Source organism: Brassica oleracea, chromosome C2 (assembly GCF_000695525.1).
Source record: "Brassica oleracea var. oleracea cultivar TO1000 chromosome C2, BOL, whole genome shotgun sequence".
NCBI classification, from domain to species: Eukaryota; Viridiplantae; Streptophyta; class Magnoliopsida; order Brassicales; family Brassicaceae; genus Brassica; species Brassica oleracea.
Genome location: NC_027749.1, coordinates 5,762,899 through 5,789,921, shown reverse-complemented (window position 1 = coordinate 5,789,921; position 27,023 = coordinate 5,762,899). Strand labels below are relative to the sequence as shown.

At 31.6% G+C, this 27,023-nt stretch overlaps 2 protein-coding genes, 2 long non-coding RNA genes and 1 pseudogene across 8 annotated transcripts; 2 read left to right on the top strand and 3 right to left on the bottom strand.

The window, feature by feature from the left end:
• Positions 1-668: 668 nt before the first annotated feature.
• Positions 669-3,860, bottom strand: LOC106322452 (protein trichome birefringence-like 16). Of its 3 annotated transcripts, none has more exons than XM_013760468.1 (7): positions 3,637-3,860; positions 3,027-3,165; positions 2,708-2,859; positions 2,408-2,491; positions 2,091-2,237; positions 1,804-1,999; positions 669-1,710 (listed from the first exon to the last, which is right to left on the bottom strand). In XM_013760468.1, exons 2-7 carry the CDS (start codon positions 3,047-3,049, stop codon positions 882-884), a joined length of 1,431 nt encoding a protein of 476 aa, XP_013615922.1. In that variant the 5' UTR covers positions 3,050-3,165; positions 3,637-3,860; the 3' UTR covers positions 669-881. The 3 variants fall into 3 exon arrangements, with proteins under 3 accessions (XP_013615922.1, XP_013615924.1, XP_013615923.1); XM_013760470.1 differs by having other exon boundaries at positions 2,091-2,234; positions 3,637-3,859; XM_013760469.1 differs by having other exon boundaries at positions 3,027-3,162; positions 3,748-3,857.
• A 3,535-nt stretch (positions 3,861-7,395) lies between these two features.
• LOC106322001 lies at positions 7,396-8,253 on the bottom strand. The gene is made up of 3 exons (XR_001266183.1): positions 8,184-8,253; positions 7,938-8,085; positions 7,396-7,856 (listed from the first exon to the last, which is right to left on the bottom strand). It is a non-coding gene; the product is annotated as an uncharacterized LOC106322001 (long non-coding RNA).
• An 8,207-nt stretch (positions 8,254-16,460) lies between these two features.
• LOC106321986 lies at positions 16,461-18,464 on the bottom strand. 3 transcript variants are annotated; one of them, XR_001266180.1, is made up of 8 exons: positions 18,044-18,464; positions 17,687-17,911; positions 17,595-17,607; positions 17,427-17,513; positions 17,211-17,335; positions 17,052-17,131; positions 16,759-16,968; positions 16,461-16,652 (listed from the first exon to the last, which is right to left on the bottom strand). It is a non-coding gene; the product is annotated as an uncharacterized LOC106321986 (long non-coding RNA). The 3 variants fall into 3 exon arrangements; XR_001266179.1 differs by lacking the exon at positions 17,595-17,607 and having other exon boundaries at positions 17,427-17,534; XR_001266182.1 differs by lacking the exon at positions 17,595-17,607 and having other exon boundaries at positions 16,759-16,860; positions 17,427-17,534.
• A 981-nt stretch (positions 18,465-19,445) lies between these two features.
• Positions 19,446-20,872, top strand: LOC106323290 (annotated as a pseudogene).
• Positions 20,873-24,946: 4,074 nt separating this feature from the next.
• On the top strand, positions 24,947-25,796 carry LOC106325424. The gene has a single exon (XM_013763469.1). The coding sequence runs from the start codon at positions 25,143-25,145 to the stop codon at positions 25,599-25,601; it is 459 nt and encodes a 152-aa protein (XP_013618923.1). The 5' UTR covers positions 24,947-25,142; the 3' UTR covers positions 25,602-25,796.
• Positions 25,797-27,023: the final 1,227 nt, after the last annotated feature.

Genomic DNA, 27,023 nt, shown 5'->3' with positions numbered 1-27,023 from the left:
ATTTTGTTTTGTTTTTGACTGTCACAATTAGCTGTCAAAGTTGAGTCTTTTCTTGCCTAAAATAGCTTCTTCGGTGTTCCTTTTGGTTGTTTCTGAGAAGCTTAGCAAATTGTTTTGATAAAGATCAGAATAGGTAACTGAACTCTTCATTTGTCTCAGGTAGGCATAAGCATCAGCTACATACCGATTATTTCGAATATCGGTTAAAAAATTTCATTCAGATTTTATAAATGAGTTCCAACTAAAGATCATCCGTCCGAGTGGATTCGGTTTTAATGTGTAGAAACCAGAAAATAAACCGGTTATCCGTTGTATCTGATACGAATTCAGATATTTTGAACCGAAATAACCAAATTAATGTAGTTTGAGTATTTCATGTGTAAACGAAACTATCCAAACTTATTCAACAATAATTAAAATACTCATTACATATAAGTCAAATTGGTTATTTTTTATTTGAGCGGAACCAGTGGAGTTCTAGATTCTAATTTTTGGTCGATTCCAAATCAGTTTTTGGGATGCATAAATTATGCCAAGCCTAGTCACTGCCTCACTGGTTATATGCATCCTCTTAAGGCAGCATCAAAGACATACTTTAAACGAAACATGCTTAAGCATAATCCAAAACTCAAACGTTCAAAGAACACAATAACCGATTCACTAACTAATTCTAAAAAAAATATTCTATTAATAGACTGAAAAGACAAAAGTTGAGTTAGATTCTGTAAATATGGTCAGAACCAAGCCCCAGCATGGTTTACGACAATAATAGGCTTAGCTTCTGTACCAGAATAAATACTAAAACTTACACCTCAAGCCACTAAGTACCTCAAATGTGTGTCGTCTAAAAGCTATCAAAAGGCTGGCTTTGCCTCAAGCCCTTATATCATTGCAAAAAGGATTTCATTCCACGTATCAGGAACACCAGGCAAGCACCAATGGAGGCAATCCTGAACTCCTTTCGAAGCTGAGAGACTAAACCTTGATATATGACCTTCATCTCTGATATGAGACAAGGCCGTTATGTCCAAAAGCTTAACCCCAGTGCCTTTCACCGCATGACCAGCGCTGTAATCGCTAGACTCCTCTTGCAAAACCTCTTTCCCTATAGACATCGGTGTTGTGTTATTGCAGCTCCCTCCAGTGTTCCACTCCCCGCCCACGAAATGCCTCGGCGAAAGGCTTCTGTAGAACGCCTTAAGACCCGGGTGGCGAGGGAGCTGCGAGCTAACCCAACCAACCGTGCTGTGGATCGTGAAGTTCTTGGCGTTACCAAGAGCGGCTAGCTTCTTGTTAGCGTTGGGAACGCCGTTCAAATGCATCACCCATCTGTTGCCGTTGAGCTTCCCTCGGTTCCAGTGGTGACCTGTGTTCATCACCAGCGCGTTGATCTTATGAAGGTATTGGCGTAAGAAAGCTGGCGGGCGGTCGAGATGCATAGCGTGCTCGGTTAAAGGGTCAGAGATGTTGAGCGGTTGTATGTCGCAGAGGGTTGATGACCAGTGGTATAGCACCGTTGTGTTGGTTTCTGGGAATCTGTAGGCCCAGCCATTAGGACGACCTCCACCTTCGGGAGTTACGAAGCCAAACTCTGGTCCCACGTCAAGGACGTCGGGTCTCTCTTTGCCTCCGGTGATCATACACATCATGGATTGAAACTGCTGTCTTCCTAATGAGTCTCCAACGAAGGCTAGCGTTTTGTTCTGCATCCTGAGGTTTGTTAAAAAAAAAAAAGAGTTGATGGATGGGAACACTTGGCTACATCTATAGATTGAAATGGATAATGTTTTTTTTTTTTTTAACCTTTTCAGGAACTTGGAGCCTTCGAATTCTTCCATAGAGCAGTCTTTAGGTTGCCATCTTAACCTTTCGAAAGCAAAGTCTGTGCGCTGCATTAACCTGCACGCCCACATGGAAGCAAGCCACTGTTTGCAGTGAGATCCTGAATACAAAGGACGGTGGTTGTCCACAACCCACTTCCCTTTCGCGTAATTACAAGCTGGGGATAAAAATGTATACAACAACGTTAATGCAGTTTAATTATTTAAACTAATAGTTTCATTGAGATGCAGATAATTTATTTTCTTTACTAGTTGGAGTCTTCCGATAATTTGGCTCCCTTTCAAGAACTTCATGTGCCATCCCTTGATTCGTCTTACTTACAGTAGCTTTGTCCACTTGTTTCTCTACATCTTCTTCTGTATCTTTATCTTCAGTTGAATCCTCTTTGGTTTCTGCTGTCATAAGTAAGCCAGGGAAAAGATTAAAAAAAGAAGTTATGCTAAACTTAGTTTCTTCGATATTCAGAATACAACAGACCCGCAAATCCCCTCAAAAAGGTGCAAAGAAACTTTTGAGAAGATTAGAAGATGGATAAAAGAGCTGCTGTAATGCGTTTGGACTTTACCTTTGTTTACAAACGGAGTAGCTGATGAGTAGCTGTCTTTAGTTTCCGTATTCAGTGCAGTAGGTACTTTCTTAACCTCTTCTTCTGTAAATGACAACGGACTAGGTCATATATATACCCCAGGATCTAACTCTACTATTAGTTTCAAGAACATCTACAGTATTTTATGAAAGATAAACAGGAGAGACTAGAAGTGAAAAAAAGAGTATAAAATTTTAGAGCTATGAAACATAAACAGGGGAAACCAGATATTACTCAAGCATTCAAAACAACCTAAACAAAGTTGTGGTAGAAAGAGACCTGTTTCCAGCTTTAGAAAGTGACTTTCAGGTGGAAGAAAGGCAGAGGTTGGAGTTGTATCCCATGTCCATATGACGACGGTTGCACAAACAAGCACAACAAGCACAACGGAGATATCCCTAGCCTTCCGTCTAAGTGCTCCTCTTTTCATCCTAAGAAATAAAATTCCAAACAAATAAGCTGTAAAAGATTTCATTCCGTCACACCTAATAAGAGACTACGTGGAAAATCCTAAACAGCAACCATCAAAAAAATACTGTTTTATCAGCTTAGACTGCCTAGTTACATACACACATGTGAGCAGAAAAAAAAAAGCTACCTATTTCTATGGAGAGGGGTCATGCTTCTTGGAGTTCCAGTGAAACTTACTTTCACACTAAGAAGCCAAATGTCCAGGCTAGCTCGATGTTGAGTGTGATCCTTTCAGATAACTCATTTAGGAGTAGATTCCTTGCCTAATCATATAAGATATAACTGGTGTTTAGCTCGGAAAATAGAGAGAAAAAAATTCATTTTTTACACACTGATCCCATCACAAGACACCAAAGCCAAATTTCTTTTGGTAAAACAAAAGTACATTTTTTTTTTTGGCATTTGGTGATAATTATTCTATACACAAATAGCTAAATTAGCACCACTCCTACCTACCAAACACACTGTGCCAATTCAAACAAAAACTGGTAAAAGCAAAACACGTATTAATTGAATTGATTAGTTCACTAGTAGTAGTATAAAAAGTTTGATCCCAATCTCAAGCATAATCCAAATCACAAAAAGCAGCTAAACCCATCTCCTCAATTTTACTAATTGCGGAAATTTTCAATTTTTAAGCAATAATATACAAAAAGGAGACAGCTTTGTGAGGCGACATAAACACAACAAGTAGATCAGATCGAAAAGAAGAAGCAAGAGCATAAACAACAGATGGAGGAATGAATCTCTGAGATCTTTTAAAAAAAAAAAAAATCAAATCTCTTCGTCTAAATCGAAAGAAACGAGTTTTGGAAGAAAGTGAATTCAAGGGTTCCGATATAACTAACTCTCTCTAGGAGATGGCGTGTTCAGAGGAAACTACGTTGGCGAAATCGAATTTCAGATTCAAATAAACTTGGGAGCCGAGAGAGAGAAAAAAAAAGGAAGGAGATTTTCCTTAATTATAACCCTTAATTATGAGTTTAATGACTAAATAAAAGTCTCTTTTTTTCTGCAATTCCTTCCTCATTTTGTCGAAAATCCAAATTAAATTATGCCCCATGTCGTCAAAGTGTTTAGTGTTCTTTCGTTCGTTCACACACACAATCATCACTAACGTTGTTGGTTAAATCTTAACCTCTGGATCATGAACTTCAAATTCATCACTAACGTTGGCTAAATCTTAGCCTCTGAATAATATTCATGCTTCACAAACTACTGTTTTTAAAACCGGATCGGAATGATCAAATCTTGTTCAATAATCTGATTTAATATATATTTAGTGTATAAATTTAAAGGTAATATAAGTAATTACGATGCATAATTAAAATATAAATGAATTTAAAACATAAATATTATCAATATAAACTAGTTTTTTGTTTATACGGATGATTTATAATTTTTTGAAAGTTTTAATAGTTTTTATCAGTTTAATAACTTTGAGATCTAATCCAGCAACGTGTCCGGTTCATGGTCGAACTAATTAGTAGACTGAACCTAATTATGCAACCGGTTAATGGTCGAATCTGGTTCTAACCATCATTTTTCCTAGGATTGGGCAAAAAACACGAATCCGAAGAACCGAACCGAACCCGATCTGAAAAAATAGTATTGAACCTGAACCGAAATCGATTAAATATCCGAACGAATTCAAAATTTTGGTATCAAAAGAACCGAAACCGAATCCGACCCGAACCGAAGTATTTCGGGTACCCGAATGTATCCGAAATATATTTATATATCTAAATATATTAATTATTTTTAGATTTAATGTATATTAAAAACATCCAAAATATATAAGATACTTTTAAGTTGTCTAGAATACTTGAAAATATATACAAATAGTCAAAATTAAATGTTTAAAAAAGCTAAAATATACTAAAACACACAAAAAATACTTGAAATATCTACTGATTCTCTATCAAAATATTCAAACCAAACCAATTTATATGTTAAGTTTAGGTATTTTGACATATGTTATTCAAATATATATGTAATATAGTATTTTATTTACAGATTTTGAGAAATTTAAACTATATATTGAATTTTAAATTTTTTAAAATCATTTAGATCGTTTATCCAAATCCGAACCGAACCCGAAAGATCCGAACCGAACCCGAACCGAAATTTAGAAATATCTGAATAGGACTAAAATCTTTAACCCCGAAAACCTGAAATCCTAATAAACCTGAACCCAACCCGAATGGGTACCTGAACGTCCACCCCTAGTTTTTCCTTTAAATTTTAGTTTTTGAAACATGAAAAGGTAAATTTATGAAATTAAACCACCACTCAAATTGGCCCAACAAGGCCCAAATGACAGTTCTGGAAATTGTGGGAATCACTCAGAAAATTACACTTCAAAAATCACGAATGCTCGCTCCTCTCCTATAAAAGAAAAACACCCACGAGCTACAAATCAACATAAACTTTATTTTCCTCATCATTTTAGTTCTAATACGATTCAAAGAATTTTATTAATAAGATTAGAATTCCCTCTCTTTGATATTTTAGTAAATAGTAGTATTCCATTGCTTTTGTCAAATAAGAATGGTTTGTTATAAAATATACTAGTCTTTAAAACCTGTCCCCAAAAAAAGAAGAAGTAATCTCTTACAGTTTTATAACTACAAGTAGAAAGCTCTATTTGAAAATATTTACATTCATTTTCTTCTTCTCTTAGCCTAAGTTACAAAAAAAAAAAATTGCTTCTTCTCTTTTGTGACATGCATCAATTTTCTTATAATACTACCCTTTTATTTAGTACCAAACTGAAATACCTACAAATGGATGAATTGGCATATATTTATTAGGAATATCTAAACTATTAAAACTAAAGCACAAAAAAGAAATAGCCCTGACTTTTCCTAAAGAATTACAATCCTATGTCATTGGCTTTATTCCTAAACCACCTAAATAAATTCACGGCACTAGCATTAAATCAATTGTACATTAACCGAATGAACCAAAATTAACGTCATTCTCCCCAGCATGCCTTGGTTTATCTTGGACTGCATAGTCTAAAAAAAAAAAAAAAACTTAACCACATAATTGTATAAATACTTATATAATCGTCTAATAGACATTGTTGTGCTATTAATGAATTTTTACTTACCTACACTATTAATTTCATGTATAGTTTGTGTTTACTGTTTTTTATGATCAATGGTATGATTTGTAACAGCATATATATTATGATTTGGCCAACATGCATAAAATGTTATTATATATTTAAAATACGTATTTAGGTTAGAAAACAACATACAATATTATAGTGTCATTAGATATTATCGGTTCACAAAATCAAAATTTATGATTTATTATTGTCCTAAAATAATATTCCAAAAACATTTCCTACTTCCACGCAATCATCATAAATAAAACTATATCAACCAATACGATTGAACAAGATATCTTAATTGAAAACTTGCAAATCTAGTATAGCTAATCTTTAAAACTAATAAATTTGATTATTCCTAAACTCAATAACATTCCAATTTTTCCCTATTTCAGCGCAGTTATCATAATTAAAAAAAAGGAAATCATTAACAAACAAAATCTGCAAATCACGTTTAGCTAACTTTAGAAACAAATATTCCGGTTTTTATGATAATTTAAATAAAAAAGAACCATTTAGCTAATAATTCAAAACCGTATATTCTCTTTTCAATTATTTCGAATCACAACTAACAAAATATTTTCTTAAATTTCTACAATTTTAACTTACCCTTACAGAAGCAACTATATATACCTCTCTATTGCGTCAATTAAAAAAAAGCATTAACCATCCTAAACCTAAACATGTCTTTAGCTACTAATTTTTTTTTTTTTTTGATAATCCAGTATCCGACCACTTTGCGTGATCGACTAGCCCACCGGGCCTAAGCCCAAGCCATTACAGGATTTTTAAGCGTCCACTTAAGGGCCCCTGGTTACGCGAAGTGGTCTGGAGGGCGAGAGGCAGCCCATGTAAATATCCCTCGTGGCCGGGGCTCGAACCCGGGTGGCGGGCACCTCAGCCGAGGTTCCTTTACCACCAGACTACGAGGCCCGGTTAGCTACTAATTTTTTTCTTCTCACAAAAGTCAAGACCTTATAAAAATAACTGGCGAAATGCTTACATTCGTGGAAGCAAAACACATCTTTGGAGGAGATACCTTCGTGATGGTTTTAACCGAGCAAGTGGTAACTTCTTTCTAAACATTTGTTAACTATTGTAAACTTTTTATACTATTATCTAACAATAACCATGTTTCTTTGTAGGGTAACAAGATCCATGTATCTTGCAAAACGACTCACATGTACCTACATATAGGAGTATGATTTGGATGCTAAGTGAAACCATTCCAGAACCCTAATAACTTTGACTCGCAAAGCTGATGTGAGAGATACAATATTCGGATGCTAAATTTATCGTTATTTAAATATTTGGTAGTAAGAAAGCCCAGTGTAGATAATAGTTAACTTATATTATAATAGTATTGATTGTATCCCAATAAAATATAAAATCAACAATACAAATAAAAATAACTACTATACATATACAATAATCACGATATAAAATACATCAGCAAAAGGAGAGCTAATGATTACATGGTAATAAGATCATAATCTGTTTCGATGAGATTGTGACCATTTTCAGTTACTCCTGAAACAATTCAGAGAAGAAGGGTTCATCAAACAATACTCAAACTATTAGGAAAAGACATGAAGTTATTTTAGATCAATCAAAAACAAACCAATCCTGAAGTTCACATTTCTGGCAAGCGCTTTGAAAGGGTTCATTATCAATTGATCTTAAGCCAAAACAAATAAAAACAAATTGCTTTGAAAGACTTATCTTTAGAACAAGCAGTGTCAGGTGATGATTAAGCATGTTTCTGATCTTCGTTTACTTTTGCAGAGATAAACAACATTATTTTTCTTTAATCCAGGTGATGATTTGAACGGCATAACTCTTCGGGTAACATGAAACATTCCAAAATTAGTAAAAAGAACTCTAGGCTGGCTGAACAAACTGATTTGAATGTCTATTGACCTGAAGAGATCGATGTTACTGGATCCTTTAACTCCAGTTCTTCGTTTTGTCTTGAGAGATAACTTTTTCAGATCTTCTTCGAACATATACGAAACGAACAGAATCAACCTCGGATTAAGTAGATCATTCATCGGAGAGACATACAAACCTTATCAGAAAAAAAAAATTGATTTACAGATTGTAAGAAGCTGTTTCGATGAGCCTATGATATATTTATCAACAAAATATAATTTATTGGAGTTATACCTTCAACAATCTGTGTTGATGGATCATGTTTCATCAGATCTCCGTTTACAAAACATTTTGAGAGAGAGACAACTTATGGAATGTCAAAAAGACAACTTATCTTTTGTCGGCTGGTGTTAACGAGTTATGGGCCTGAGTAATACTGAAAATATTTCATCGTGAGTTATAAGTCCAAGTTACACTAATTGGGTCATCTTATCATATTTTTAAACCCCAGTTGTATTCGATTAGTGTATAAATATAAAAATGGAACTTCTTTTTTTTTTGACAAAGAAAAATGGAACTTCTTTGTTTGTATTAATCATGGACTTTAATTTTTGAAACAACTAGGAAATTATCCGCGCTACGCCGCGGTGGTTTTTTCATATGTTTTTATAAAATAAAATAGTTTTAAATAAATATTGTTAATAAAATATCAATACTTGAAAATGGATTATACAAGAAGATAAATAATGCTTTTATAACACTAATTATGAAATTTTTTATCTATACAATTAAAGTAGAATCCCTTATAAATTCTATCTTTATTTTTTGAAAATAATTACAATGTTAAGCCATTATTTGTAAAATCTTTTTAAATTAAATTCACCATTAAATAAAAATGAAAAATCATTTTTTCAATTAATCAAGCCACGATTTCCCCCTCCCTTTATTCTCTCATGATTCAGTGTGTGCATTTTGTATAAATATATTAGATAACTAAAATGGTTTCACTATTATTTGAATCTCATCATTCTTATGTGTATTTTTGTGTATCCATATATGAATATTCAATCTGAATTTTCGAATATTTGTGGATGCCAATATTTTATTAATTAGTATAACACATATAGATAATATTCATACCTAGTTATAGTTTTTATTGTGTTTATCATATACTATATTCGGTTAAAGATCTAAGGGTGCCAATATCACCAACATAGAAAATTAAGGAATAGAGTATATGAACATTTAATCGGATTTTAATTTTTGAAACAACTAGGAAATTATCCGCGCTACGCCGCGGTGGTTTTTTCATATGTTTTTATAAAATAAAATATTTTTAAATAAATATTGTTAATAAAATATCAATACTTGAAAATGGATTATACAAGAAGATAAATAATGCTTTTATAACACTAATTATGGAATTTTTTATCTATACAATTAAAGTAGAATCCCTTATAAATTCTATCTTTATTTTTTGAAAATAATTACAATGTTAAGCCATTATTTGTAAAATCTTTTTAAATTAAATTCACCATTAAATAAAAATGAAAAATCATTTTTTCAATTAATCAAGCCACGATTTCCCCCTCCCTTTATTCTCTCATGATTCAGTGTGTGCATTTTGTATAAATATATTAGATAACTAAAATGGTTTCACTATTATTTGAATCTCATCATTCTTATGTGTATTTTTGTGTATCCATATATGAATATTCAATCTGAATTTTCGAATATTTGTGGATGCCAATATTTTATTAATTAGTATAACACATATAGATAATATTCATACCTAGTTATAGTTTTTATTGTGTTTATCATATACTATATTCGGTTAAAGATCTAAGGGTGCCAATATCACCAACATAGAAAATTAAGGAATAGAGTATATGAACATTTAATCGGATTTTAATTTTTGAAACAACTAGGAAATTATCCGCGCTACGCCGCGGTGGTTTTTTCATATGTTTTTATAAAATAAAATATTTTTAAATAAATATTGTTAATAAAATATCAATACTTGAAAATGGATTATACAAGAAGATAAATAATGCTTTTATAACACTAATTATGGAATTTTTTATCTATACAATTAAAGTAGAATCCCTTATAAATTCTATCTTTATTTTTTGAAAATAATTACAATGTTAAGCCATTATTTGTAAAATCTTTTTAAATTAAATTCACCATTAAATAAAAATGAAAAATCATTTTTTCAATTAATCAAGCCACGATTTCCCCCTCCCTTTATTCTCTCATGATTCAGTGTGTGCATTTTGTATAAATATATTAGATAACTAAAATGGTTTCACTATTATTTGAATCTCATCATTCTTATGTGTATTTTTGTGTATCCATATATGAATATTCAATCTGAATTTTCGAATATTTGTGGATGCCAATATTTTATTAATTAGTATAACACATATAGATAATATTCATACCTAGTTATAGTTTTTATTGTGTTTATCATATACTATATTCGGTTAAAGATCTAAGGGTGCCAATATCACCAACATAGAAAATTAAGGAATAGAGTATATGAACATTTAATCGGATTTTAATTTTTGAAACAACTAGGAAATTATCCGCGCTACGCCGCGGTGGTTTTTTCATATGTTTTTATAAAATAAAATATTTTTAAATAAATATTGTTAATAAAATATCAATACTTGAAAATGGATTATACAAGAAGATAAATAATGCTTTTATAACACTAATTATGGAATTTTTTATCTATACAATTAAAGTAGAATCCCTTATAAATTCTATCTTTATTTTTTGAAAATAATTACAATGTTAAGCCATTATTTGTAAAATCTTTTTAAATTAAATTCACCATTAAATAAAAATGAAAAATCATTTTTTCAATTAATCAAGCCACGATTTCCCCCTCCCTTTATTCTCTCATGATTCAGTGTGTGCATTTTGTATAAATATATTAGATAACTAAAATGGTTTCACTATTATTTGAATCTCATCATTCTTATGTGTATTTTTGTGTATCCATATATGAATATTCAATCTGAATTTTCGAATATTTGTGGATGCCAATATTTTATTAATTAGTATAACACATATAGATAATATTCATACCTAGTTATAGTTTTTATTGTGTTTATCATATACTATATTCGGTTAAAGATCTAAGGGTGCCAATATCACCAACATAGAAAATTAAGGAATAGAGTATATGAACATTTAATCGGATTTTAATTTTTGAAACAACTAGGAAATTATCCGCGCTACGCCGCGGTGGTTTTTTCATATGTTTTTATAAAATAAAATATTTTTAAATAAATATTGTTAATAAAATATCAATACTTGAAAATGGATTATACAAGAAGATAAATAATGCTTTTATAACACTAATTATGGAATTTTTTATCTATACAATTAAAGTAGAATCCCTTATAAATTCTATCTTTATTTTTTGAAAATAATTACAATGTTAAGCCATTATTTGTAAAATCTTTTTAAATTAAATTCACCATTAAATAAAAATGAAAAATCATTTTTTCAATTAATCAAGCCACGATTTCCCCCTCCCTTTATTCTCTCATGATTCAGTGTGTGCATTTTGTATAAATATATTAGATAACTAAAATGGTTTCACTATTATTTGAATCTCATCATTCTTATGTGTATTTTTGTGTATCCATATATGAATATTCAATCTGAATTTTCGAATATTTGTGGATGCCAATATTTTATTAATTAGTATAACACATATAGATAATATTCATACCTAGTTATAGTTTTTATTGTGTTTATCATATACTATATTCGGTTAAAGATCTAAGGGTGCCAATATCACCAACATAGAAAATTAAGGAATAGAGTATATGAACATTTAATCGGATTTTAATTTTTGAAACAACTAGGAAATTATCCGCGCTACGCCGCGGTGGTTTTTTCATATGTTTTTATAAAATAAAATATTTTTAAATAAATATTGTTAATAAAATATCAATACTTGAAAATGGATTATACAAGAAGATAAATAATGCTTTTATAACACTAATTATGGAATTTTTTATCTATACAATTAAAGTAGAATCCCTTATAAATTCTATCTTTATTTTTTGAAAATAATTACAATGTTAAGCCATTATTTGTAAAATCTTTTTAAATTAAATTCACCATTAAATAAAAATGAAAAATCATTTTTTCAATTAATCAAGCCACGATTTCCCCCTCCCTTTATTCTCTCATGATTCAGTGTGTGCATTTTGTATAAATATATTAGATAACTAAAATGGTTTCACTATTATTTGAATCTCATCATTCTTATGTGTATTTTTGTGTATCCATATATGAATATTCAATCTGAATTTTCGAATATTTGTGGATGCCAATATTTTATTAATTAGTATAACACATATAGATAATATTCATACCTAGTTATAGTTTTTATTGTGTTTATCATATACTATATTCGGTTAAAGATCTAAGGGTGCCAATATCACCAACATAGAAAATTAAGGAATAGAGTATATGAACATTTAATCGGATTTTAATTTTTGAAACAACTAGGAAATTATCCGCGCTACGCCGCGGTGGTTTTTTCATATGTTTTTATAAAATAAAATATTTTTAAATAAATATTGTTAATAAAATATCAATACTTGAAAATGGATTATACAAGAAGATAAATAATGCTTTTATAACACTAATTATGGAATTTTTTATCTATACAATTAAAGTAGAATCCCTTATAAATTCTATCTTTATTTTTTGAAAATAATTACAATGTTAAGCCATTATTTGTAAAATCTTTTTAAATTAAATTCACCATTAAATAAAAATGAAAAATCATTTTTTCAATTAATCAAGCCACGATTTCCCCCTCCCTTTATTCTCTCATGATTCAGTGTGTGCATTTTGTATAAATATATTAGATAACTAAAATGGTTTCACTATTATTTGAATCTCATCATTCTTATGTGTATTTTTGTGTATCCATATATGAATATTCAATCTGAATTTTCGAATATTTGTGGATGCCAATATTTTATTAATTAGTATAACACATATAGATAATATTCATACCTAGTTATAGTTTTTATTGTGTTTATCATATACTATATTCGGTTAAAGATCTAAGGGTGCCAATATCACCAACATAGAAAATTAAGGAATAGAGTATATGAACATTTAATCGGATTTTAATTTTTGAAACAACTAGGAAATTATCCGCGCTACGCCGCGGTGGTTTTTTCATATGTTTTTATAAAATAAAATATTTTTAAATAAATATTGTTAATAAAATATCAATACTTGAAAATGGATTATACAAGAAGATAAATAATGCTTTTATAACACTAATTATGGAATTTTTTATCTATACAATTAAAGTAGAATCCCTTATAAATTCTATCTTTATTTTTTGAAAATAATTACAATGTTAAGCCATTATTTGTAAAATCTTTTTAAATTAAATTCACCATTAAATAAAAATGAAAAATCATTTTTTCAATTAATCAAGCCACGATTTCCCCCTCCCTTTATTCTCTCATGATTCAGTGTGTGCATTTTGTATAAATATATTAGATAACTAAAATGGTTTCACTATTATTTGAATCTCATCATTCTTATGTGTATTTTTGTGTATCCATATATGAATATTCAATCTGAATTTTCGAATATTTGTGGATGCCAATATTTTATTAATTAGTATAACACATATAGATAATATTCATACCTAGTTATAGTTTTTATTGTGTTTATCATATACTATATTCGGTTAAAGATCTAAGGGTGCCAATATCACCAACATAGAAAATTAAGGAATAGAGTATATGAACATTTAATCGGATTTTAATTTTTGAAACAACTAGGAAATTATCCGCGCTACGCCGCGGTGGTTTTTTCATATGTTTTTATAAAATAAAATATTTTTAAATAAATATTGTTAATAAAATATCAATACTTGAAAATGGATTATACAAGAAGATAAATAATGCTTTTATAACACTAATTATGGAATTTTTTATCTATACAATTAAAGTAGAATCCCTTATAAATTCTATCTTTATTTTTTGAAAATAATTACAATGTTAAGCCATTATTTGTAAAATCTTTTTAAATTAAATTCACCATTAAATAAAAATGAAAAATCATTTTTTCAATTAATCAAGCCACGATTTCCCCCTCCCTTTATTCTCTCATGATTCAGTGTGTGCATTTTGTATAAATATATTAGATAACTAAAATGGTTTCACTATTATTTGAATCTCATCATTCTTATGTGTATTTTTGTGTATCCATATATGAATATTCAATCTGAATTTTCGAATATTTGTGGATGCCAATATTTTATTAATTAGTATAACACATATAGATAATATTCATACCTAGTTATAGTTTTTATTGTGTTTATCATATACTATATTCGGTTAAAGATCTAAGGGTGCCAATATCACCAACATAGAAAATTAAGGAATAGAGTATATGAACATTTAATCGGATTTTAATTTTTGAAACAACTAGGAAATTATCCGCGCTACGCCGCGGTGGTTTTTTCATATGTTTTTATAAAATAAAATATTTTTAAATAAATATTGTTAATAAAATATCAATACTTGAAAATGGATTATACAAGAAGATAAATAATGCTTTTATAACACTAATTATGGAATTTTTTATCTATACAATTAAAGTAGAATCCCTTATAAATTCTATCTTTATTTTTTGAAAATAATTACAATGTTAAGCCATTATTTGTAAAATCTTTTTAAATTAAATTCACCATTAAATAAAAATGAAAAATCATTTTTTCAATTAATCAAGCCACGATTTCCCCCTCCCTTTATTCTCTCATGATTCAGTGTGTGCATTTTGTATAAATATATTAGATAACTAAAATGGTTTCACTATTATTTGAATCTCATCATTCTTATGTGTATTTTTGTGTATCCATATATGAATATTCAATCTGAATTTTCGAATATTTGTGGATGCCAATATTTTATTAATTAGTATAACACATATAGATAATATTCATACCTAGTTATAGTTTTTATTGTGTTTATCATATACTATATTCGGTTAAAGATCTAAGGGTGCCAATATCACCAACATAGAAAATTAAGGAATAGAGTATATGAACATTTAATCGGATTTTAATTTTTGAAACAACTAGGAAATTATCCGCGCTACGCCGCGGTGGTTTTTTCATATGTTTTTATAAAATAAAATATTTTTAAATAAATATTGTTAATAAAATATCAATACTTGAAAATGGATTATACAAGAAGATAAATAATGCTTTTATAACACTAATTATGGAATTTTTTATCTATACAATTAAAGTAGAATCCCTTATAAATTCTATCTTTATTTTTTGAAAATAATTACAATGTTAAGCCATTATTTGTAAAATCTTTTTAAATTAAATTCACCATTAAATAAAAATGAAAAATCATTTTTTCAATTAATCAAGCCACGATTTCCCCCTCCCTTTATTCTCTCATGATTCAGTGTGTGCATTTTGTATAAATATATTAGATAACTAAAATGGTTTCACTATTATTTGAATCTCATCATTCTTATGTGTATTTTTGTGTATCCATATATGAATATTCAATCTGAATTTTCGAATATTTGTGGATGCCAATATTTTATTAATTAGTATAACACATATAGATAATATTCATACCTAGTTATAGTTTTTATTGTGTTTATCATATACTATATTCGGTTAAAGATCTAAGGGTGCCAATATCACCAACATAGAAAATTAAGGAATAGAGTATATGAACATTTAAGTTGGTGCAAATCTTAAAAAAAAATGAGTGTGCCTTGTGGTCCAGTGGTAGTGGACGGACCTTGGATGCAAACACATTCTGGGTTTGATCTTTCTACTGCGGAAACTAAGTCGCATTATTCTGTTCACCACGGCTGCGGATACATCTATATGAAAACCTGAGAGAGCCTTTCGTGGACTGCACCTCTCACCCGGGGTTTAGGTCTGTGTCTTTAATAAATCCGAGTTTAACCCTTTTAAAAAAAATTGAAAAAAAAGAAATTTGAACGTATATACAAAATCGCATGAATTTTTACATTATTCATATCATAGAATTTTTTTAACAAAAGATGTAAAGATTGCCAAACATATTCCACTTCTTAGAAATGGAAATGTAATCATTAAAGTTATTGTTGGAAATAATTTCCAAAATTTATTCATCCTAGATATTTAAGACTCAAACATCTATCTATAGATTTTGCCATTTTCCATTTGAAACTAACCACATAATTAATGATCATAAAAATTTGATCAAAAAAAAAAAAATTAATGATCATAAAATATTCTACAGATCTACAATATTTTTATCTTAAATATAGCTATCAAAAAATTTAAATTACTGCAGAATAATTCTCTTAAAAAATTCCAATCTTAAGTTAGCTTTTTAAAATTCAAAGATACATAAAACATATGCAAGATAGTAATATTTTAGTAAATTATTTTTGTAAAAAGTTGTTCATTTGTCCATCAATAACACCTGATTGTAGGAAAAGTTGTTTCATATTTCCTCCACTAAAATTTTTGTTTATGAAAACTTTCAAACGTGAAGTTCTATTAAGTTAGTTTATTTGTTGACAGATAATGTAGTAGACAAGAAAGTCACTGGTTCTTAAACTTAACAGATATATTGCTGCTCTCTTTATGACTGAATCATATTGTTTGGTTCCTGCAATTTTGATGAGCTTCCTGTTCTATTCCTTGAAAGGCTCAATATGGTGATACAACGGAATGACTTGCTGCCAAGAAAAGGGAACAATATATAAAAGGATAGATGAATTGAAATTATCAGATGAGAAATAACAGTCAATCACATTGATAAGAAGAGTTGCTTTGTCATGTAACCTGAAGCTACAGTTGCAAACTTCGTACTGATGAGAAGGTTCTTGCCGGACGTCTAGGAACTTAGATAAGTTGGGTGATAGTTAGTGAAGCTTCGTGGCTCAGCTGTGACAGGTTTTAAGACGCATACAAACAGTCAAAAGAACCGGTGAACGTCTCAGAATAAAAGAGGGTGAGACCAAATGCTATATTTTTGTGGAAGAAATATCATATCTAGATGCAGAACAATGAATAATATATGTTAGAAACCAAAAGTGTATAAGAGTAGAATAAGACTTATTGTAAACACATATTACCATTTGAGCTATTCATTTATAGCCCCAGTTTCCATGAACATGAGTAATCTCTCCAGAGACCTGAACTGGGCAGTCATAAACTGCACCCACAAAAAAAAAAAAAACAGTTATTTGCTACAACTTGACACGAAAATACATTCAATAAAAAATCACATTGACCTGCATTCTTTGGACTCCACTAATTCCAACACCAATGTCAGCTTCTTGAATCATTCCAACATCATTTGCATCATCAACTATGCCAATGTGGTTTTCCCAGTTCCCTCATCAACTAACTTTTTTACCTTGTTTCAGAAGAAGAAAAAACGAAACATAAATAAACAAAAATTAGAAGCAAAAGGAATACATGGTCAGATAAGAGAAGGGTGGAAATACCAGAGCAAACGTGTTATTTCGGATCGATGATCAAAGCAAAATGCAGCACATGGATCTTTCTCTAGCTTCACCAGTTGCACACCTTGCCTAAGTACGCGACACGAATATCTGCAGTTTAAAACGAAAGAGTAAGCTGGTCACATAAATTAAAAACAAAAATGTATCAACCTTCCTTAATGGCCTGCAACACAAGATCCAAGTTAAGACAAAACTATCAGTCGTATAAGGAAAGAAAATCATCAGTTCAAAAATTGAATTACCGGGGTGGTCGGTACGTGGATCAGTAAGAATCAGAATGTATGCCTCTGATTGGTGAATATACCAGGAGTGTGTTTTCCAGCAATGGCATTTAGCTCCAATGTACTGAGCAAACTTCAAAACAGCTCTCTGTCCATAGAGCCAGCAGACTGCACAATGATGTCTTGTGGGTTCTCAATAGGAACGATAACTTGTGCAACCATTTGCAGCTTCTCCAATGTAAAAACCTGACAAGTAAAACGAACAAAAAATTCTAAATCAATAACCACAAAGACTATAAACATCAGCCGACCAAACCTAATCTAAAACAACAGTTGTAGGAACAGATCATATACAAAACAACATAGAAAGCCACATACAACAGTTGTAGGAACCGGAGCTGTATCTATTCAGGACTTGATACTCCTCCTCCATCAAATCAAACACCATCCAGAGCCGCTACAAGATCACATCCCTCTGCTCAAATGTTTCCAAACACGGTTTTGTCGCAGACTCGTTACGGAAACCTTCTGAAGAGACATTTGGGGCTAGGAGCTTCGAATAGGGGTGGGATCGACCACCAGTCCACTTGACTCGTCTGCCGACGCCACTACTTCCTCCGATCTCGACTTCTTACTCAACAATGATATTCGAATCTGATATCTCTCTCTTCTTCGTGATGCTGAAATAAAAGAAGAAGGTCAGCAAACAAATACCATAATCGAAGAAGAAAAGTTTCAGCACAAGATAAATGACGTGTAGAAACAAAATGACTTAGATTGGTTTTTCTAACTTTTTTCATTTATCTGACATCTCACTCTCACATGAATTTAAAAGTCCGAGGTGTCAGTAGCTGGAGATAACTTTGCTCGTGTTGATTTTAGATAGTCTTTAATAACTTGGTCAATGAATGTAAAATGTTTTTTTTCCTCAGATTAATTTTAATTAAGAGCATTTTTGTTAACTGCAAAAGTATTGTTTTAAAATAAATACTATTATCGTTGGTCAAAATTAAATATAATAAAATGGAAGGCTTTGTATGTAAACAATTCTTATAATTTGGATTTAGTTTATGGTTCGAACATAAAAATACATTAAGCAATATTATTACTTCAGTAAATTAAAATTTTTTTGTTAATATCACTAAAAATAATTTTAAATCAGTTATGAGTTAAATGCAAGACAGATTTTTGAAACAAATTTAAACCTCAACATATAAAACGAAAAATAATAACCAAACTAACACAGAACAAAAAAAAATAAGTAAAGACAAAACAATGTTCAAAGTAAAGGATATTTTATGTGTAGACATGTAATTTAAAAGAAACTACTGATATCTAATACTATAAAGAAGACTTTGTCTCTCTTCTTAGAGAGACACGTCATCAAATAAACTTCTCTGCTCGCGACACCTGTCAAGAAAATTGGGTTTCTGCGTTTTTATTAACTAAAACAGTGGGTTGCGGCATAGCCTCATAGGGCCAAGCCCGTTTACTATCTTCGTCGATTTGAAACGCCGACATCCCGTATTCTTTCTTCGTCTTTCCGTTCCGACTAGGGTTTCACAAGAGATCTTTCATCTTCTTCTTTGCACAGCGAGAGAATACATGTAACTGAATAATACTCTTAAACCCTCCATTAATCGAACACCCACGATCTATATTCATGTGAGCTTTGATTTCACAAGGCGGTGAATGTGCATGGTACTATAAAAGGATGAGCTTGCCTACTTTGATAATCATCCTCTCATTCGTTTTAAACCAGCCAATAAGCTAATTTCGTTATCTATGGCTAACATTTCGGTCTTCCTCTCCGATTTGCAGACTGGCCGCTCTTCCTCCACTGTTATTCAACCCCCTCAGCTCTCCGCCTCCCACAGTAATCATCTCCGACACGTTCGTCCTGTGGGAAGTGAGTGTCGGCACACAAATGAATATTCCGGTAGCTTCTTTCTGGACTGAGTCCGCCACGATTTTCTCCCTCTTCGTTCACTCCGATCTTCTGCAGCTCACGGCCACTTTCCGACCGAACCATCAGGTACAATTCTAAACTTTAATAATAATTTTTTTTGTAACTGGATTTTATTAAATTTTTTAATGTTTTCTCGACAATTCGTGTTTCTTGAATCTTGGTTTTGTTTGTAGATTCGAATGAAAACCAAGTTGTTGATTACATTCCCGGTTTATCTCTGACACGACTCCGTGACATGCCGAAGATCCACCACCGCTTCAGCCACCAAGTGTTCAACAAGTTTAAGCTGTGTTTCGAAGAGCTCTCCAAAGCTAAGTATCTTCTCTTCCCTTCTGCTTACGAGCTGGAGCCAAAAGCCGTTGACTTTTTCACTTCTAAGTTTCATTTCCCGGTTTACACCACCCGTCCTTTAATACCTTTCCAAGAACTCTGCTGGCAATGACGTCAGCGAACCTGAATACATTCGGTGGCTTGACGAGCAACCTGAAATCTCTGTTCTCTACATATCTCAGGGGAGTCTTCTTTCGGTCTCGGAAGCTTAGATGGAGGAGATAGTGGGAGGAATTCGAGAGAGTGGAGTCATGTTTCTTTGGGTGGCGCGTGGGGGATAGTTAAAGATGAAGGAGGCTCTTGGAGTTAGCTCGGGTGTGGTCGTAAGCTGGTGTGATCAGCTGTGTGTGTTGTGCCACGGAGCTGTAGGCGGATTTTGGACACATTGTGGGTTCTACTCGACGTTGGAAGGGATATATTCTGGAGTGCGATGATGACGTTTTCTTTGTTTTGGGATCAGCTTTTGAATGATAAGATGATTGTTGAGGAGTGGAGGGTGGGGATGAGAGTCAAGAGCAAGAAGAAGACTGAGTTGGTAAGGAGAGAGGAGATTAAGGAGTTGGTTAAGAGGTTTATGGATGGAGAGAGTGAAGAAGAGAAAGAAATGAGAAGAAGGGTTTGTGATCTTAGTCGTGGATCGGTTGCAAAAACTGGTTCTTCTGATGTTAATATTGACTCTTTCTTGAGAGATATTACCAAGATCGTGTGAGTTTTCTGTTGTTTGAAGATTATGATCTATACGAATATGTATGAGTTTGTAAAGAGTACTCAAACTTGAGAATATACTAATGGGTTTTGTCAAAATAGTTGATAACACACAAGGAAATAAGTTATGGAGTATATATAGGAAGTTTTTCTACTTGATTATGTTTCTGTAGTCTTTATCAACTCTCTCTATGGTTGGTATCACTCTCTCATTCTAAATGTACGACGGTGCTGGCTTGATTACACATTTATAATATAAAAACCATTTATCAAAAACCAAAAAGTTTGTTCTACACTATTGTTTTCCTTTTATATGGGATTATAAATAATTCTGAATCTCTTATGATTATGAATGTCACAAAGTTAATGAAATTATGTTTTCCGGTTAACAACTTACTCTTATCACTTGAACTGGTTTTGAGGTGCAGCAATGAAAATAGGTTTATTTGGCTAAAATTCTTTTTGAGAAAAACAGCTTTAACAACAAAATAACAAAAAAGAATCCGAGCATTTGTAGATGTATATTAAATAGATAAATCTACCTAAGCACGGAGATAGATTAAAGCTTCAGGATAATCCCGCACATTGTTCATTGACGTAAACAAATCATCAAACAGCTGCTCACCTCCTTGGCTGCCCGACCACCATTCCATCGAAAAGCAAATGATTTTACTTTTTCAAATAACAACTGCAACATATTCATACGAAAACAGTTTCCAAACAAAAATCAAGACAACTCAAAAAAGTTAAGACACCTTTTCAAAAACAAAAGTTAACCAATATCCCGCGCGAAGCGCGACTTTCCCCTAGTATATATATAAAGTTTATAAACTGTTCATTTTTTTTAAAAAACATCCGTGCGGGTGCGCGGATCCAACTCTAGTAAGTATATTAAATCATAAATTTGATATTTGCATAGTTCAAATCTCAACGGGTTTCAAATAATCAAGAGTATAAACTTGGTTGTACACTTGTATGATCTGGAAATGACATTTTCCTAATTTAAAAAAAAAAACAGGGAAGAACTATTGGCTATAACCTATATGAGCCAAGAAAAATCAAGGAAATGTGTTACACGGTGGAGATTAGAAGCAAGTATAAGTGGGTCTTCTTATCATCCAAGACAAAACCATGCCAGCTGTAACTCGGTTTGCTTTCGCTGGTACCACAACATTACACATATAATTGATGTTATTACATTTGTCTTAATGTTATCGGATTACTATAACTTAAAAATGGCCAAAACTAGCCGTACTGCTCCATTGTGTCTGTATTTGTTGTACCAACATATATGGAGAAACACACTAGCGAGCGACAGAGACAGAACATTTTGCGTCTTTAAGAAACCGATTCTAAAACGTAACTATTTGTGATTGGTTACCACCTTCCTTGCGCTTGTTTAAGAAAACGATTCTAAAACGTAACTATTTGTGATTGGTTACCGCCTTCTTTGCGCTTGTTTAAGAAAACAATTCTAAAACGTAATTGGCTATGAATTCTAATGATTGATTATTAAATCAACTTTTTCTTTCTTTTTACTTATGATGATACGCTGGAATCTGCACGCCTGTCTTTCTAAAATATACTTTTATAACACATCCTAAGAATGTAAAAAAATCAATATAGAGACTGGGAATGGCTATTGCAATTAACATAACTTATCACAAGTTTTGCAAGATAAAACTCCATTATAAGTACATACTTTCTAACTATAAAAAAACAAATGTACGTATTATTTTATTTTAAGATTCGTCGTCAGTCATAGACTCATAATACTTAACTCATTATTGGCAATTTGGCATCAATGGAATAATATATAATATTGTACATTTGCGTACTAATTGAGGTTGCAACCACTAAGAGCATCATTATCCAGAGTTTCTTATGTCGGAGTTTTTAGGGGAATATAAGAAATTGTTTCTTAATTTTTAACTATTTCTTAACTTTTTAGTTAAAAATTAAGAAATTAGTTAAAAATTAAGAAACAGTTTCTTATATTCCCCTAAGAACCCCGACCTAAGAAACTCTGGATAATGATGCTCTAATCTTCCTATAATACACTATCTTTTACTAATGTTCAGAAAAAGAAAAATAGACATTTACACAACAAATTACTCCAGAAAACAAAGTCTAGGCAAATATTTTAAGTTTTTGACCAATACCTAATTATTTATGTCACTAAAATTATCAAATGTTTAACTCTTCAGTGGTTTATTCAGTCTAAATTCAGTTGTGTGAGTATTCTTGATATTGAGATATATCAATCCAAGAGCTGACAAGCAGTATAAATCAATTCAAATAATTATAACATATTGAAAGTTTAGTGAAGAGTAGAACCAATCTCTTGAAGATTTGATGTGAAAGGAAATATAATATATAGGTGATGAAACTTACATTTTAGAAATAAGTTGTGCCTGGTCAGCTAAAAATCTAAGGTCTTGCTGAAGTTCAATACTTGATCAATGTGACCAATCTTTTTGCTTTTGACTATCTTATGTTCAACTACATGTTTAATTTGGTTTAGTTATTTTTAGCGTATAACTCTTTAGGAAGTCTTAGAGTATACAAATCAATATTTAAGTAACGTAAAAGACACATTTGTAATTGCACTTGCAGAACATATTTGAAAAGTATAAATCCTACATTATATTATAGTATGTCATCAAATCTCATTGGGAAAACGATCTGATCTCACCCCTAAAATATAGAGTTAAATCGACTTATAACCAACATATCACACCTGTAACAAAAACTACAATAGTGCCATTACGACGCACGAGCTTGCCTTCAGTTTAATTCAAGAAGTCAAAAGCTTCTGATTTGGTTAAAACCTCCCGTAGAGTTGTGCAAATGTAGCAAAACTCCAATCTCCACAAACGGTGGCCAGAGACGTAGGGTTCCTTTGTTTCATACGTCAATTTTGCAACAATAATTATTTTTTAGGTTGCATAAAATAATTAAATTTGAGGTTCATTTGACAAAGAAACATACACTAAATTTAAACAAGTTACAAATGTAGGAAGTTAACCAAAGACACACCTCGCCAATGGAGATTGCTTCAAAGACTAGGTACCTTCTCAGCTCCATTGAAAACATGGACCACCTATCTTTTTGTTTGGATCCGTTAACATTTACATCGATCCATCGACGGATAACCTCAATTTCAGGTCCACATTCCCTATACATATGGTTTCAAGCAGCCATCTATTGACATTATACTGATGGTTGATGAAGTAAAGTCAGGCAATTAGTTAGTATTTAGTAACATATTCTTCTCCTTAAATCGCCCCACAATGTTGCCATACGTTGAACTATTTGCTCATTCTTATTAATTCCATCTCACAGACGACAGGCATATTCTTCCTTGATTATTTTCTCTCTCTCTTAGCTCATAAATATAAGATTTATAGATCTATTCCCTCCGGTTATATAGCTTTTTTATTGGTAATTTATTAACATAGCTATAGCCTATACCACACACTTCTACAAAAAAGGATCGAATCTAGACTAGGTATAGGTTATGATCAAGATTTGTTTTTACACATGAGTAACCATGGCCGATATCTAAAGACTCCAAAACTAATTGTGAAAGATTTAATTGTTGATATTAAGGTTTTTCCCAGTATATATGAACTCGTATCAAGTTCTTAGAGCACTTCCAATTGAAAATATTCAAAGATTATCACAATATTAGACAAAAAAGTAAATGTACGAGAGAAAATGAGTTCTCAAATGAGAACCCATGAAATATTTATGAAATACCAAAAACTTGTTATCTTCTAGTTAATTCAATTTTATTTTCAGCATTAAAACCTATTCATATAGTTAAGTTATATAAAATAATTTTATATATTTGCTAGAACTTCACTTTGAGATATTATCCTAATGAGGTTGCTCTTATATCGGTAGATATCAAGAGCTATTGTTACATTTCATCATAGATTTTAGTAAGAGCTACATGTTTATGGCAAACTCTTGTTTACTTTATGCAGCCTTTTGCGTTATTTTGCTCGATCTGGGAGATTATTAGCATTCATATACAGAAAATGAATAACTTTAACCGCAAGATTGCATTTTTTTTTTTTTTTTTTTTTTTTTTTTTTGAACACAACGCAAGATTGCATTATTATTTTATAAATTTACTACGTACTTACTCAAAACGAAATTCAATAATTATACATCCACACCCACATGCAAGTTTTAAGAGACAAACAAAAAGTTCCTCACCACATTATCTCACTCACATGAATCCAAATGCTCCTCCAACCTCACATTATTTAACATTACACGTAATAATTTTCTCAAAGAAAATAAATAATAAGAGACATATGTCTCCATGTATATCTATATAAACATCCAAGAAAGACCATATGCATATGAATAATATAACCTTAAATGCAGAAAAACCAGAGACTCTCACAACAAAGAGTTTATTAGTCTGATCTCAGTCGTCTGATCACTTTCCACCAGCAAATGATGCCTTCATCATCATCATCAGCCACCGATACTATCACTAAGCCGTCGTCGTTGCCGTCGGTGGAGTCAGTGACATGCGACACGTGCGGTTTCGCAGAAGAATGCACGCTGGCTTATATCAACCGCGTCAAGGAACGGCACAAGGGACAATGGCTTTGTGGGCTCTGCGCAGAGGCGGTTAAGGACGAGGTGGTTCGGTCCCCGACTAGAATCTCCGTCGAGGAAGCTCTCCTCCGCCACACTACGTTCTGCCACCGTTTCCGTTCTGGGAGTCCAGACGAGGATGAAGATCCAATATCAGTCATTGGAAGGATTCTACGGCGGAGCCTCGACGGCTCTCCACGGAGGACCACCACGAGGTCGAGCTCGAGCGGGGCTTTTCCGGGGATCGACGGCGTAGCCTCACAACGGTCGCTTCTCCGAGCTGACAGCTGTTTCCCGTCTCTCTCTCCTTGATTAAATCTGTTAAATGTAAATTTTTGCTTACTGTTTTTCTTTAAATTTTATTAAATAATGTTATTTTGTATTTAATTACATTTTAGATGGAGAAGAAAGGGTTGGAATCCGAGGATGTAATCTCCTATGACGTTAGTCTTTCTTCATAAGTGTGAGTTTAATAAAATGGTTTATGAGCAAAGCTCATATTATGCATGTGCTCACTAGATTTGCAGTACTTACTAAATTTATATTTCTATTTTAACTTACATTATGTAACTAATACTATATTTAGGTTTGTCAACAGTGCAATATAGAGTACATGTAACTGATGAACTTTACCTTATGCCTGATATACGTAGCTATAAAAAAGCATATATAGATTGAAATGTTCAAAAAAAAAAAGCATAGATGATACACAAATATTGGACGTATAGCATTGGTGTTAAATTGTTAATATTTAAGTGTTGAGTTTGGTACGATATGCTTTTTGGGATTAGAAAAATTATTTTTTATAGTATAAGAATATTTTTCTAAAGGAGAAAAAAGTAAATCAGATCTGAAGCTGCTATAAATATGGATGTAAGGGATTGGTAAACTTATTTGCCTCAATTTGCGTTTTTGAGTTTTTTTTTTGTTTTTTTCAAGTTAGTTCACATTCATTCATAAGATTAAGGATTTCTAAAATTGCTAAAAATGTGTTGTTGAAAAACACACCCGTTTGTTTAGGCTGGTAAAATGCACTTTTGTGTAATACATGATATATGTCGTTTGTTTTTATCGTATTTATAATAGAAATATTTCACGAATGTTGTTGATGTAATTGATGGTGAGATGATGCTTATTCTATGGATATATAATTCGTAGATTGATTAGCTTAAAAATCAAGAAACCCTCCTTCGGAATGCCCCCGACATAGTTGTCAAAACCTAGAGCGTATTAAACATTTTTTTTTTGTGTTAGCCAGTGGCAAACATATTTAAACAACAGTATACCTAATTCTAATACATAAAAAGGAGATATGCCTATGATTGAATTTAGATAATTACGAGCTGAGCCGGATTTGAGGAAAGCTGCATAAAATATTGGTCTTGGTTTCCAAATTTTTTAAGGAAATTTATATAGTGATAAATCCCAGATTAAAAAAAAAATTATCAAAATTCTTAAAAAGTTTTTATTGTCCTAAAATCTCAAATCCTGCTCTGATTACAAGTACAAATAAAAAGAACATATGCCAAACATGGTAGATATGCCTTGTCATTTCTCAACAATAGTAAAGATCTTTCTTCTGAATTCATATCTCAAATGTCGACGCTAGATGCTAGTTTATAATACGTCTTGATCCGATGGAAGTTGACTGGTTGATCTGACCTTGGTTATTTCAATGATTTTAAAACTGATCCAATACCCAGATCCAGCCGATTGAATTTTTTTTTTTTTTTT

Coding starts and splice junctions, on each gene's coding strand:
- LOC106322452 (XM_013760468.1), bottom strand. CDS start 3,049: ATGACCCCTCTCCATAGAAATAG. Junction 2,492..2,707: donor CTTTCTAAAGCTGGAAACAG/GTCTCTTTCTAC, acceptor TGTCATTTACAG/AAGAAGAGGTTAAGAAAGTA. Junction 2,000..2,090: donor TTATCGGAAGACTCCAACTA/GTAAAGAAAATA, acceptor TTTTATCCCCAG/CTTGTAATTACGCGAAAGGG.
- LOC106325424 (XM_013763469.1), top strand. CDS start 25,143: ATGATGCCTTCATCATCATCATCAGCCACCGATACTATCACTAAGCCG.